The 15,255-nt window shown below is 41.3% G+C and overlaps 1 protein-coding gene across 1 annotated transcript; it reads left to right on the top strand.

Moving 5' to 3' along the window:
• The first annotated feature begins 2,037 nt into the window (after positions 1 to 2,037).
• On the top strand, positions 2,038 to 15,156 carry hmgcs1 (3-hydroxy-3-methylglutaryl-CoA synthase 1 (soluble)). Its single transcript, XM_041811589.1, has 10 exons — positions 2,038 to 2,189; positions 5,547 to 5,995; positions 6,242 to 6,367; positions 6,831 to 6,995; positions 9,019 to 9,187; positions 9,270 to 9,440; positions 9,603 to 9,709; positions 9,791 to 9,916; positions 10,197 to 10,354; positions 11,812 to 15,156. Exons 2-10 carry the CDS (start codon positions 5,548 to 5,550, stop codon positions 11,887 to 11,889), a joined length of 1,548 nt encoding a protein of 515 aa, XP_041667523.1. The 5' UTR covers positions 2,038 to 2,189; position 5,547; the 3' UTR covers positions 11,890 to 15,156.
• The last annotated feature ends 99 nt before the right edge of the window (positions 15,157 to 15,255 follow it).

The following is a 15,255-nucleotide window of genomic DNA, read 5'->3' as shown; positions in this document are numbered from 1 at the left end:
ATTCAGGCCAGAGGGGTATTGCACAAAAGTAGGATGAGGACATCCAGGATAACCAATATTTACTGGCTTAATCCCTTATCCTGGTTTTGTGCAATACCCCTCAGGGGTTTGTGTTGTTTTGGGTTTTCCTACTGTCTTAAGCTAAGGCTAACTGACTTCCTGTTTGGGTACAGACCTGCTTTTATAAGGTTCAGATTATTTTTGACTTGTCCTGTAAACTGTCTGAGTTCTTAAAGTAAAACGAGACATGAAGGAGTAGTGGTTGACTAATTTTACATCACTGTGGCTGCAGGAAGATGCTGGAGTGGCTAAACTAATGCATGATTAAAGGGACATTAAAGCATGAGATTAAGATTTAAAAAAGAGTGCTCTTATTGTGGACCTTGATTAAGTGCGACTGATTAATGGTGACAGCCCTGATGTATACATAACATTCTATAATCATAATAAGTTGTTATGGTTATTTAATCATATTAATATATGTAATAATTATAATAACATATGTGTACATTTTTATATATTTACATATATACAGTGCTTAACAAATGTATCAGACCACCTGTCATATCTGTCTCAGAGACCATCCAGCATCATGAAGTGCTTTAATGCAGACTCTTTCATTTTCAGTCAGCTCTCCACGTTTTACCATTTTGAACAGGAATGAGGAATTTCAAACTGAATTCACCCAAATTTGAGTCGGCTCACTGGGCTTCTCTGAGAAGTCAGAAATCAATCAAGCATAACATTCAACCACTAAAACTCATTTTTCTGTTCAGGAATGACAGTAAATAACTATAATTTGACACATTCATCAAGAAATATTAATGTGCTTTACTATTTTTTCTGTTTTTTTGTAAATCAGTAAATTTGAAAATTCATGGATAACAATAATAATGATACTTTAGCATTAAAAATATCATTTGGGTTAAAGAGCTTCTACATATTGGTGTATTAACCATTGCAGAAACATCAAAATGATTTTGTTAATTACCAATGCTGTTAATTTAGGGCAGCTGTGGCGTAAACCTGACTTTGGGTGGTAGTCTAATACATTTGTTAAGCACTGTATATTTACATATATATATATATATATGTAAACATATATTTATATATAATAATATCTCATGATAATATAGAATTATAACACAAATTATATATCTATATATATATATGTCTGTATGCATGTATAAAAATATGTATTATTGTTTATATTATTACTGTTAATTAAAACACTTACTAATGCAGGATCTTTTTTTTCCAAAGCATATTATTAGCTAATATAACATCCTATTATTAAAATTAGTATCTTAATTTTTAGTTTCTAAAAAGTAAAGCCAGATTAAGCCAGAAATATTGAATTAGATAAATCAGAATAATTTCGGACTAGTCTGAAACTGTGATTTATAAATGAATAATTTAATAAAAACATTTATAACAATATTAACTATAAATGCTATCAGGGTATTCTATTTGTATTGTTCTTAAATATCTTAATTAATCTTTATTTATTTCTTTATTTTATATTGTAATGATGCATATTTGAATGTCTAATTTTTGTTCAGTATTTTTTCTGTAAGTAGTCTTTAACATTAAAAATAATCTTATAATTATTTAAATCCTTTATGTGTTTTATTCTGAATATTTCTCAATAATCAAACTGACTTTTACCTTTAATATCCTCTCCATCATCACAAATGTGTTGATTTTTGTCTTTATTTAATTATCGGTATATTATGTGATTTATTATAATAGAGTGTAGTGCTGGTACCTGTGCTCCGTCATCACCCTACCTGTGTTATCATACTCCCCTCTGTATGAATGAAGGTCCGTGGTTGTCATGGAAACGCCGCTGCCCAGTGGAGTGTTTCTGCCGCGCCAGGAATTACTTCTCTGCTCTGATTGGCTGTCTCTCTCTCACCAGACATCGTGCCCTTTCCGCCATTGGCTAACCCGTTGGGCTCCGGCGCGTGGTGGTGGTTCCTGAGCTCCGATTGGTCAACAGTCTGCGGGACTTGCTAACGCGGCTGTCATCAGTGAGCTGTTATTGGTCGGTTGTCTCGGTGCTGTCGTAAAGGCTGTCCGCTGCTCTGTCACCGTCACATATAAAAACACAGTCACCGGGGCGGCGGATTTAGCCCAAACACCGGAGAATAAAGCTTTACCGCCACGGGAGTCACCTTAACACACAGGTAGGATACTCACCAGGGAAACACACACCTGTCATGGCGGGAAAATACTCAACATAGCGCCTGACATCAGACTTTAGTGAGCTAATGCTAGTGCTAACGCTACTGTTAGTTCAGCTCTGTTCATCTCCAGAGTCCGTCTCTTATTCTGTCCGGGTAGAAACGTCGTTACCTCTGTTATTAAATCAGTCATAAAAGCTTCATTAGCCCGACCGTAGAGTTAGTTCAACATCAACATGCTCTCCGGCAGATATGTTCTTAGTTAATTAACCCTTTAAAGACTCTAACGGGACATAAACGACTTAACGTTACCCACTAGGAAATCCCGTCAGTGCCCTTTCACCCAGTTAGCTCCTCTCTGTTATCCTCCCTGATCACCGGGGACATTACAGCTATAATCTAACATTATTTTCTCAAACTAAAGTAAGACATTATTATCTGTAAAGTCTAAAAAATGTCTAATAGATTACAGTGGTCAGTTAGCTCCTCTCTGTTATCCTCCCTGATCACCGGGGACATTACAGCTATAATCTAACATTATTTTCTATTACTCAAGTAAGACATTACTATCTATAACTAAGATATAAAAATGGTTTCTGTTAGATCAGTTAGATTAGTCATTAAGCTCCTCTCCATTATCCTCCTCTGATCATAGGGGACACTCTGATATGACCACAGGTAAAATCTAACATTATTTTCTTTAATCAAAGTTTGACATAATGCATCAGATAACAGTAGTCACTTTGCTAAGTTCTGTTATCCTCCCTGATCAATAGAGACACTCCAGTACAGTTAAAGCTAAAATCTAACATTATTAATCTACAACCAAAGTCTAACATTATTAATCTATAACTAAAGTCTAACATTATTATCTGTAACTAAAGTCTAACATTATTAATCTACAACCAAAGTCTAACATTATTAATCTATAACTAAAGTCTAACATCATTATCTGTAACTAAAGTCTAACATTATTATCTGTAACTAAAGTCTAACATTATTATCTGTAACTAAAGTCTAACTTTTTCATCTATAGTTAAAGTCTAAACAATGTTTGTTAGATTACAGTCTGATGTAGTCAGTTGGCTCCTCTTCATTATCCTCCTCTGATCAGCAGTTACACTCTGTTTATAACCGAAGTCACTAATTATTTATTTGTTTATAACAGTGAAAAATAATGTAAATGTGTTCATAATGAACTTTTTGTATGTAGAAGTAAAGTTCTGGTCTGTAAAAGATAAACAGTGTTTCATTTAAAGGTTAATTAGGGCACACAGTAGCTAATTTTGATATATGAGGGTTTAATACAGTAAAATGTGATCTTTTCCTAATGACAATAACAACATGACAATATTCATCTCCGACCAGGTTGTCCAGGTAAAGTCACATCTTCCTATTAGAGTAAAATGAAGCAGCTGTTTTTGGATGTAATGTTGACTCACTCTCTCTGAGTGCTACTGAGTCATGTTTAGTCAGAGACAGACTGCTAGACTGTGTCATGTTGTTGTGAGAGATCTGGAACTTTTCATTTTTACTTTCAGTAAGTTTTAGTGTTTGTTTTTGACTCAGTAATTCATGTTTTTTTTTTCCACCCTGTTGTCTAAGACCACAGCAGCATTAACAGACTTTAGGCTCCAGACACTGAGAGATTTAATGGTGTAAACAGCCAAACATTTCAAACAAACTCTTGTTGTTATTGTTGTGTTGTTCAGGCAGCAGATGTTATCCACAGTGGTGTGTTGGATGTGTGGATCAGTAGTATTTAAGCATAATAAGGACTGTAGTAATGTCAGTGTTAATAACTGAGGAAGCTCCTGATCATACATCAGTTTACACTAAACACTGGTGACGTTTCCAATGGGTTGTCCTTCTATACCATGAAACACGAATATTGTACGTTAGAAATAACAGAAAATATGATCATAAACAGTAGAAGTACTGGAAATGTTGACAACCTGAACCATCTGTCTAGACGAAGCTAGCAGCTAGCCGTCACTGCTTAGAGCTAACACATGCTAACAGTTAGCTCTCCTCAGCGGGTCTGGGTCTGATTTTACACTAATAATCTAATTTTTTATAATCGGACTGGCTTCGGTTGTTAATGTGAAGGGGAGACATGTCATAGTTTCTCCTCCACCGCTATAAATGTCATAATACTGCTGTAGCTACGTGAGCTAATGTGCTAGCTGGTGTACCGTGTTAAACGGAGACCGTGTCATCTGGTGACTTTCAGCCAGAGCGGCAGACAGACGAGCGCTTTTTAACTTTACGTAATACTTTAACGTCCCGATAGACTTATCAGATATATCTCTTAAATATGAAACTGAATTAAAAGACGTAAATTACTTCTTTATCTTCTGTAGCTACGGCAACCACAGGAGGATACGACTGAAAGGCACCAGTTAACACGGTCACTCCTTAAACCATAACACTGGTCAGTGTTCTCAGTAACCTTGCCCTCTGTCAGCTGCCTTATGTCATCAAAGTAAAGCTAGTAAACACAGATCAGTAGGTCAGGTAGGATCATGTGTATTATTATCTAACATGTGAATGTGGGAATGTGATCATTAATATGTTTATTAGTGTCAGGGATATTACTGTCAGACATACTCAGTGTTTTAGCTCTGTGTTCACTGAGAGGCTAACAGAGGTGGAGAGAGGACAAGACTGCTGTACTTGAGTAAAGCTTATTTATATGAACTAAAGTAGAACTAAAACGACCAGTCCATAAATGTACTCAGGTAAAAGTAAAATGTGTTATATTTAATTTTTACTACTATTTTTTATCTCCTTACTCTGAGGCGGTACTGGGGAGTTTTACAGTCAAATCTGATCTTCCTGTGTTGGCAGTAACATCATAACCAGGTGTTTAGGTAAAGTCACAGCTTTATTATAAAGTCAAATAAAACAGCGTTTTAGGCGTAAAGTTGAGTCGTTTTCTTGCTCTGTGACTGGTTTTCACTACTTGGTAGTGAAGATATAAACTTTAGTAATTTGGAGTTAATTAAACCTTTTTTTTGGGTCAGATTTCTACATCTAAATACATTAAACTTGCTCTTCTTTGAAAAAGCTCTCCGTTCTCAGTGCTTGTCAGTTTTCATTGGTGCAGGTCCAGAGAAGGATCACTAGCTGGTCTGTGACTGCAGCCCCGGGTACTGGAGGGATTCTGGGTTACAGCTTGAATATGATTTTTGACCAACACTTAGGTCCAACATATAAACTATCAGTGATGTATTTAACTGACTAGTAGTTCTGCTGTTGCTAATGGTGAGACGTTTAATCGTATAGTTGTCTAAATGACCACATCCCTAGTTTGATCATTGCCCAGTACTGATGAGGAACCCCTCTTTTTATGTCCAGGATGCCTGGATCAGCCGCAAACAGCTGTTTGGGACCATGGCCCAAAGATGTGGGTATCATCGCCATGGAGCTGTACTTCCCCTCCCAGTACGTGGAGCAGTCAGAGCTAGAGCAGTTTGACGGCGTGGCGGCGGGTAAATACACGGTGGGGCTGGGTCAGGCTCGGATGGGGTTCTGCTCGGACTGTGAAGACATCAACTCGCTGTGCCTGACGGTGGTTCAGAGGCTGATGGAGAGGAACAACCTGTCCTACGACAGCGTGGGCCGGCTCGAGGTCGGCACGGAGACCATCATTGACAAGTCCAAGTCGGTGAAGACCGTCATCATGCAGCTGTTTGAGGACTCGGGGAACACAGACGTGGAGGGAATCGACACCACCAACGCCTGCTACGGAGGCACCGCTGCTCTCTTCAACGCCGTCAACTGGGTGGAGTCCAGCTCCTGGGACGGTGAGGACAAATGCTCTGTGTTATTATCTGTCCTTACAGTGATTAAGTTAGCTCTCGCTGAGTAACATCAGTGATTTATTTAGGTTTAATGGAGAAAACAGTGACTCAGGTTTTAGGGGGTGTTTTCAACAGTCTGATTCTCTACATGTCAAAAATAAGACATATTTACATCCACACTGATGCTTCTGCTCAGAGAATGGTTTCTTAATTTCCTCTCTGACCCCTCCCCCTGCCTCGTCTCTGCAGGTCGGTATGCGCTGGTGGTGGCGGGGGACATCGCCGTCTACGCCACAGGGAGTGCTCGGCCTACGGGGGGCGCCGGAGCGGTGGCCATGCTGGTCGGGCCGAACGCTCCGCTGGCCTTTGAACGAGGTCGGTTCACTGATGAACTCTGCAGCAGTGATTGTTGTTGATTGATTCCTCTGTCTGTTATCTCCACTGTTGTTTTCTCATCAGACTGAAGGTTTGATGTAATCCGCTCAGATCAGCAGGAATGTGGTTAAACATGTATGTTAAACTGGACATAGATAAAGGCTGAACCAAGGGTGCAGCAGTGAGAAAAATAATGACTATGTATGAACTGGTTTACATGTGAATAGCTATAACACTCATGTAAGAATGAAGAGAGCTGTAGAATATGACGGACAGTGTGCTCCATATTTAATCATTTATAAACAGGAAGTGAGCCGGCATGAGGAGTTTAGGACTATCAAACCAGGATATGCATGCTCTGATTTTTACTGACATCATATCAAAGTTCAGTTTTCTGGTATCTCTACAGCGTTTCCTAGCGGTCATTATTACATGTTTGTGTTAACCCTTTGTGTTCCTGCAGGTCTGAGAGGAACACACATGCAGCACGCCTATGACTTCTACAAACCCGACCTGATGTCTGAGTACCCGGTGGTGGACGGGAAGCTGTCCATAGAGTGCTATCTGAGCGCGCTCGACCGCTGCTACTCGGTGTACAGGAACAAGATCCAGGCCCAGTGGCAGAGAGGTCAGTATGTGGACTGATCAGGGACGGTTCCTGCAGAGTTTCTGCTCTCAGATGGAGGAAGTAGCGTGATCCATGTTTGTTACAGTTTATCTAGGAAATATATAGACCTCCTCACTGTTCCGTCCTTAATCTACAGCTGTTTCATTTTTATTCTCATTAATCTATTCTCAGTAACCTTGATGACAAAGAGAAAACAGAATTTTAGACGTTTTTACAGATCTATAAAAAAGAAAAACCCTGAAATCTCACGCTGATATCAGTATTCAGAGCCTTTCCTCAGTCCTTAGTTGAAGCTCCTCTGGCAGTGATTACAGCCTCCAGTCTCTTTGAGTATGACTCAACAGGCTTCAACACCTGGGTTGGGGGATTTTCTGCCATTCTTTTTTGTAAATCCTCTCAGGCAGGTTGGATGGGAGCTGTACGTGGACAGATATTTTCAGGCCTCTCCAGAGATGTTGGACAGGGTTCAGGTCAGGGCTCTGGGCCCCTCTAGGACATTCAGAGTTGTCCCTAATCCACTCCTGTGTAGTCCTGGCTGTGGTCTTACCCACAATTTCCACACAGGAAGTTAAAAGGTTAATGTTTGCTTGAAGGATCTGTGGTTTCATGTAAAATTCTTGGGCGAAATGTCCTCAAAAGTTAACTTTTCCTTGTCAATGGTGCCATTGTAGCTCTGTGACCCACTGACCTCTCGGTGACCCTTTGCTCTCGCTGCAGTAATGTTGATACAGTGGTGATTTATGATCAGGAGTCTGTGCATTGTGTTGTATTTTGAAAGAACTGGTTATCCTATACTTGTAACTTCCTGTTTGGAGCTTTCTGATTGACAGGAGTTGACGCGGCGGTGGCTGTATGTGGAAATTGGACATTAGGGTTGTTAGTTTTCATTGAGGAGCTCTCTGTACTTTGCACCCCCACAGCATGATGCTGCCACCACCATGCTTCACTGTAGGGATGGTATGTAGCAGGTGATGAGCAGTGCCTGGTTTGCTCCAGATTTAGAATTAAGGCCAAACAGTTCAAGAGAAACAGGCCATAGAATCTGGTTTCTTTGTCTTTTTAGCAAACGCGGAGCAGTCTGTCCTGTTTCTCTATGAGGAGGGTCTTCATCTCTCCACTCCTCCATAAAGCCCAGATCAGTGGAGGGCTGCAGTGATGGTTGTCCTTCTGGAAATTTGACCCATTTCCACTCAGCTCAGCCAGAGTGACCATCAGGTTCTTGGTCTCCTCTCTTACTGACATCCTTCTCTCACAATGGTGACCAGCTCTAGAAGAATCCTGGTTGGTCCAAAATTCTTCCATGTGAGAATTCTGGAGGCCACTGTGCTTTTGGGAACCTTCAGAGCAGCAGATGGGTCTCTCCCAGGGCTAGTGTTGGTACCAAGGAGCTGCAGGGCTCTCTCTCTCTCCCAGGGCTAGTGTTGGTACTGAGGAGCTGCAGGGCTCTCTCTCTCTCTTTCAGGGTTAGTGTTGGTACCGAGGAGATGCAGGGCTCTCTCTCTCTCCCAGGGCTAGTGTTGGTACTGAGGAGCTGCAGGGCTCTCTCTCTCTCTTTCAGGGTTAGTGTTGGTACCGAGGAGATGCAGGGCTCTCTCTCTCTCCCAGGGCTAGTGTTGGTACTGAGGAGCTGCAGGGCTCTCTCTCTCTCTTTCAGGGTTAGTGTTGGTACCGAGGAGATGCAGGGCTCTCTCTCTCTCCCAGGGTTAGTGTTGGTACCGAGGAGCTGCAGGGCTCTCTCTCTCTTGCTCAGGGCTGGAGGGCTAACGGTGTAACGAGTTAAGAAGCTTGAGGACATTACCCGCCTGCTGCTGAGGAGTTAACCTGAGTTCACTGACTGTGGAGAAAGCTTAGACTATAAACATTTAAAGAACGATCTCTGCTCCTGGTTTAGCTCCTGACACTCTCGGTACTTTTACACACCAACCTCTGGTTGTTTGTCTGTTAGGATATTAAAGTTAATATCACATTTAGATGAAATCTCAGAGATTCACGTGCTCTAATTGTTCTTATTTCTTATCCTCAGAGGGTGTGGAGAAGCGCTTCAGCCTGGAGGACTTTGGTTTCCTGGTCTTCCACTCTCCCTACTGTAAACTGGTGCAGAAGTCTTTAGCTCGCCTCATGCTCAACGACTTCCTGAGTCACCCCAGCCCTAACACGCAGACGGGACCCTTCAGTGGACTGGAGGCCTTCAGGTAAGACTCCTCCTACAGCTGTAGACCAGTGATGACGGATGTCTGATGATCCTGGTAATAAGCACAGTTTTCTTTCCTGCAGAGACGTGAGAGCTGAGGACACATACTTTGACCGTGACGTGGAGAAGGCGTTCATGAAGGCCAGCTCAGACATGTTTGAGAAGAAGACCAAGAGCTCGCTGCTAATCTCCAACCAGAACGGAAACATGTACACGCCGTCAGTGTATGGCTGCCTCGCCTCGCTCATCGCTCAGTAAGACATTAACATCATCAGTACAGTCTCTGTTAATTTATTTATTATGTAGGATGTACTATTAAGAAGACGATTTCCTTTGTTACGTTTTGTTTATTTACTTATTAATGAGTAAGATTACAGCTTAGTCGACCTTAACGTCCCGTCTTCTCCGTCTTACAGATCGACTCCCTCTCAGATTGCTGGTCAAAGGATCGGCGTTTTCTCCTACGGCTCAGGATTCGCTGCTACGCTTTATTCCCTCAGAGTGACTCAGGACCACACGCCAGGTGAGTCTGATCACCTCTGTGATGTCATAACGTCCCGATACACCTGTGCTCTGTAGTCACAGGTGTTTTTGTCTGATTCAGGATCCAGTCTGGATAAACTGGTGTCATCGCTTAGTGATCTCCAGCTCAGACTGGACTCTAGGACTAAGGTGTCCCCCGCCGTCTTCTCTGAGAACATGAAGCTGAGGGAGGAGACTCATCACCTGGGTACGTACTGACCCTAATCCCGGGGTTCTACTCGCTGTTTATCCACTGTTAGTAGTATGCACAATGAGGTTAGAGTGTATCTGAAACCACAGAAATGCTGACCTGGCGCTCACTGAGCTAACATAGGAGACTCTCTGTGATCATCTCTGTCAGCGGCTCAGCTTCAGCTGACTGATTCAAATCCACATGAAAGAACCACCTGATATCCATCACAGTTCTAAAATAATCCCTCAGACTATTGCTGACATAAATTCAGACCTGTCTCCGTCTGTCCCTGCAGCCAGTTACCTCCCTCGGGGCTCAGCAGACGAACTGTTTCCTGGGACGTGGTACCTGACCAGAGTGGACGACAAACACCGCAGAGAGTACGCACGCCAACCTCTGACCCTGGAGTTACCTGCAGAGCCTGACCTGGTCCGCTCCAACAACACGGCCGAGGTGAGACCTCAGAGGATAAATCGCAGGATCCTAGTTAATCAGGATTAATCACAGGTTTCTATAGTTAATCAAGATAAATCTCAGGAATTGTGTAGTAAATCAGGGTTATCACAGATATCCAAGTTAATCATGATTAATCACAGGAATCCTAACTAATCAGGATTAGAGGCAGGATCCTAGTTAATCAGGATTAATCGCAGGATCCTAGTTAATCAGGACCATTTACAGGATCCTACTTAATCAAGATTAATCGCAGGATTTCTATAGTTGATCATAATAAATCTCAGGAGTTGTGTAGTACATCAGGATTAATCGCAGGATCTTAGTTAATCAGGACCATTTACAGGATCCTACTTAATCAAGATTAATCGCAGGATTTCTATAGTTGATCATAATAAATCTCAGGAGTTGTGTAGTACATCAGGATTAATCGCAGGATCCTAGTTAATCAGGACCATTTACAGGATCCTACTTAATCAAGATTAATCGCAGGATTTCTATAGTTGATCATAATAAATCTCAGGAGTTGTGTAGTACATCAGGATTAATCGCAGGATCTTAGTTAATCAGGATTAATTGCAGGATTCCTTTTATCATGATAAATCTCAGGAATCCTGCAGTAAATCAAGATTAATTTCAGGATTTCTAGAGTATATCAGGATAAATCTCAGAAATCCTTTAGCAAATCAGGATTATTCACAGGATTCCTAGTTATTCAGGATTAATCGCAAGAATCCTGTAGTTAATCAGAATTATTCCCAGGAATCCCAGTTAATCATTAATCATTGCATGAATCCTAGTTAATCAGGCTTAATCACAGGAATCCTGTAGTTAATCATGATTAATGTCAGGAATCCTAGTTCATCTAGATTAATCACAGGGATTCTAGTTGTTCAGGATTAATTGGAGGATTCCTACTTAATCAGAATCAATCACAGGAATGCTAGTAAATCATAATTAATCACAGTAATCCTAGTTAATCAAGATTAATCGTAGTATTTCTGTAGCCAATCATTATTAATTCACAGGATTCTTGTATTTATTCATGATTAACTGCAGGATTTCTGCAGTTAATCATGATTAATCTTAAGAATCCTTTAACAAAAGGAATACTGAGATTAATCATGATTAATCTCAGTATCCCTGTAGTTAATCATTATCAATCTCAGTATTCCTGTAGTTAATCATGATTAACTGCAAAATTCCTGCAGTTAATCATGATTTATCTTAAGAATCCTGTAACTACAGGATTCCTGAGATTAATCATGATTAATCTCCCATTACTAAATCACAGTCTCAATCATAATGCCCCTCCCTCTTGATAGTTTCAGGTAAATCAGGTCTGAATCGTCGCAGTGATCATAAACAGGTCTAATATCTGCTGGAATAAAGTCAGTAATTAATAAATAAATGTTTCAGATCAGCTGACCCCTGACCCTCTCTCTCTCCTCCTGCAGCACATCCCCAGTCCAGCCAAGAAGATGCCTCGTATCCCAGCAGCCCCTGCAGGTCCTGAGGCTGCCGTCAGCAACTGAGCGCGCTCAGACGAGCTCTGAGAGGAGACAGTAGAGACTAGAGACTGTAGAGCTCAGAGGATAGAGGACAGGAGGACGAATGGAGTGCAGAGAGGAGGATCAACCAGTTAGAGTGCATAGTGGAGCTACTGGATCATCATAGACTGCATCCTGAAGGGGGCAGACACAGGATCACCACAGACCACATCATGAAGAGCCTGGAGTCTCAGGATCATCACAGTTTAGACTGGATCAGAATCATAGACCGCATCATGGAGGGGGCGGAGCCATAGGAGGGACAGCCCCACCCTCAGACTCTCTGATCCTCCTGGGTTTCTGGTTTTATTTTAGTCCATTTTATTTTCTGTTTGTCTTTTTTATGTCGGTGCTGATGTCACAGATGTGGGCGGGGCTTGCCCAGATGTGGGCAGGGCCTAGAGCGTTGATGTTTTCTGCTGTGAGCCTTCCAGGAAGAGGAAGTGAATGATTTTTAACGCAGATTCAGACAGCAGAGATGCTCTGTAGGGTCATGAAACAAAACATCCGACTAATCTCAGCTGTTCCTGCTGCTGTAAGATGAACTCTGGTCATTTTTACTCAACAATCGGTCTATGATCGGTCTGTCAGAGACTGTTTTTGTTAAATCTAAAGGAAGTGCAGTAGTTTGTCATGTTTGGCTTTTAAAGGGTAGTTCTGATCGTAGGGATGTTCCTAGGTAATGAGTTTAAATCCAATTAAACACTAATTTAGATGGTTCAGTCAGAAAGTCTAAAGCAAAGAGAAAACTCAGGAAATCATCAGAAATGATGATTTATCTCAGACAGTTCTCAGTGCTGGAGGATTAGCAGTTCTATGTGAGTCCAATCTGATCCAGACTATGGTTTTGTCTCAGTCTAACAGATCGGAGTAGAGCTGACCCCTGTTCATGTTAAAGAGCAGCAGGACAGGACTAGGTAACCAGAGCTACAGCGACCACCAGTGTAAGACACCAGTATTACAGCTAAGATGGCGCGTTTGACTGGTCTAGAACCTTCTCTCCATCAGATCAGAGACATTCAAAGACAGTAGGAGGGTTTTTAAAGTGAGCTTTGGTACGGTGGTCAGGCTGAGTCTCTAAAACTTTCTCTCCATCTTAAAGACGAATCCTTAAATCAGGGGATGACGAGGATAAACCTCCCAGTAAAGAACTGTAAAAATCTTGTTTGAATCTAAAATGGTCCAGTATTCTAAAACCATTATTATCTTCCCATGATGCATCAGGGCGCTGAGGTGTGCTTTTCTCTGTGAGCTCCGTCAAGAGTTTTATTCAGACATGTTGGATCAGACTGCATCAGTCTAATAAACAGACGTGTTTAAGCCTGTGTTTGATACCTGTGTGCCCGCAGAGCGCCACCTGTCTGCCAGGTGTTTTTATGAGCGGAGCATTTGAGCTCCTCTGTCTGAGGGTTTTTCTACTGTCTAAACATTTATTTCAGATTAGTTTCTAGCTCAGATCTGTGAGTGGGGCGGTAAAATCCAGCCAGCTGTCGTTGACAGATTGATTTTAGGGTTTCTTGCCTTTAAATCAGAGTTCTGAGAGAAAGAGGGAGGAGAGAGAGGGAATGACATGCTGTGAAAGAGCCACAGGCCATCATTAACCTGGGCTAGCCACCCTGACTACTAACCTGCAGTTATTCCTAACTCTAAGAAAAGCTAACCCATCTGGAGTAATGAAACATCAATTTAAATTATTTTCATTAACAAAATTCCAACATACTGACAACAGATCTACGTATGAACCATCCATTATTACGTCAGAGTGTTAGGGTCACTCTAGGAAAATAATGAAGAGAATCTGTTAACTTTCAAGATAAAAAATCACTAATAATATGTAAAAATAATATATATTCATATTTTTTCTAATTGAAATGAGTCAATCATTTAAAACCACTTCAGTACACATAACAAATATTAATATTTTAGGATTTTAACCCTTGTAAGGCCAGGATGTTTACACAATTCCACTGTTTAATAGAACAAAACACACCATTATCCAACATTGATAGCGACACACTTATTTCAGTATCAAGGCGATAAAAATGTGAAAGTAGCGCCATCTGGTGGACAAATATAGAAATTGAAAATTGAAAGCTAGTAGTCCAACATGAAGTCTTAACATAAAGGAATGCATTTGTTCATGTTTAGATAACTGTGGGATCTAAAATGTCATTATCAATGAGACATTTTTGGTCCTGAGGGGTGAATGTGTCGGTTTTTGTGTAGCTTAGCCATTTCAGGCTAATTTAAGGAACTGAGACTACAATTCTAAAATGTTTTAAAAATGAAAATCTTCTGGCAATTCTGAGCTTTATTCATTCAACACAGCTAACACCACTTGAAAATAAGAACTGGATGTCCCGAGGATCTCTGAAGGGTAATACTGGAGTAAAATCTGAGATATCACCCAGCTGTGGGTCGTTTATTATTCTACTTATTAAAATAAAGTAGCTGCCATACAAGGCCCACTTTAGGGTCCTAACCCACCTGTTGAGAACCCTTGCTTCCTGCTCTCTTCTGTTCTCCAGAGTTAATTCTGTCGGCCATCTGATCAGCTGATCAGCTGACCGCTGGTGTTTCAGCCTCTAAGGGCTTCAGCTCAGCCTGGCTCCTGGCGACCTCTAGTTCCAGACCCTACCTGACCACCGCTGCTCCCTCTCCTCCTCTGGTCTGCTTTCACATCAGCCACATGGTTCTGTACCTGAGCACACCTGTGAAGGTACACAGTCTGATCCAGCAGGTGGAGGTGCACGGTTTGAGAATCCACCAAGAAGGTGAGAAGGGACCACATTAGATTCTGCTCCATGTGGACTTTAGAGTCCATCCTGGACTGATTTTAGAGACTCTTCTACATCTACAGGTGAGAGGAAGACCTGGACCCTGCAGAGAGGAAACAATGGTACCCAAGTACAGCACGCTTCTGTTTACACTAATAAAGATGATCCGGTCTTTGGGGTCCAGGCCCCAGGTCCCTGATGTGACACCAGGACTGTTTATTTAAAGTGTTGAGTAAAACGCCGTCTCTGATGGATCAGATGAGTGTGGGCAGCTGAGGATGTTTGACCTTCTTAACGCCTTATGATAAATAAATAAATAAATGTATGAGCTGTTAAACAGTTCCTCAGAGTGTACAGATATTTACACCTCTTTATTTTTACGCAGCCCTACATGTTTGAATAAAGAACAAACTGTCAGATATTTATGCTGTAGACGGAGGAAATACAGATGTACAGATGTAGATTCACAATAAACTATCAGCATCATGTGTGCGGCCTTTATGACTCTTTATTTTAATGTTTGGGTTTGGGGGCGGAGCCAAAAGAGTTTAATTTTAAAAAAACTCATCCGCTA

This window comes from Cheilinus undulatus, linkage group 17 (genome assembly GCF_018320785.1).
Source record: "Cheilinus undulatus linkage group 17, ASM1832078v1, whole genome shotgun sequence".
In the NCBI taxonomy this organism is placed as follows: domain Eukaryota; kingdom Metazoa; phylum Chordata; class Actinopteri; order Labriformes; family Labridae; genus Cheilinus; species Cheilinus undulatus.
This window is presented reverse-complemented; position numbering and strand designations above follow the sequence as displayed.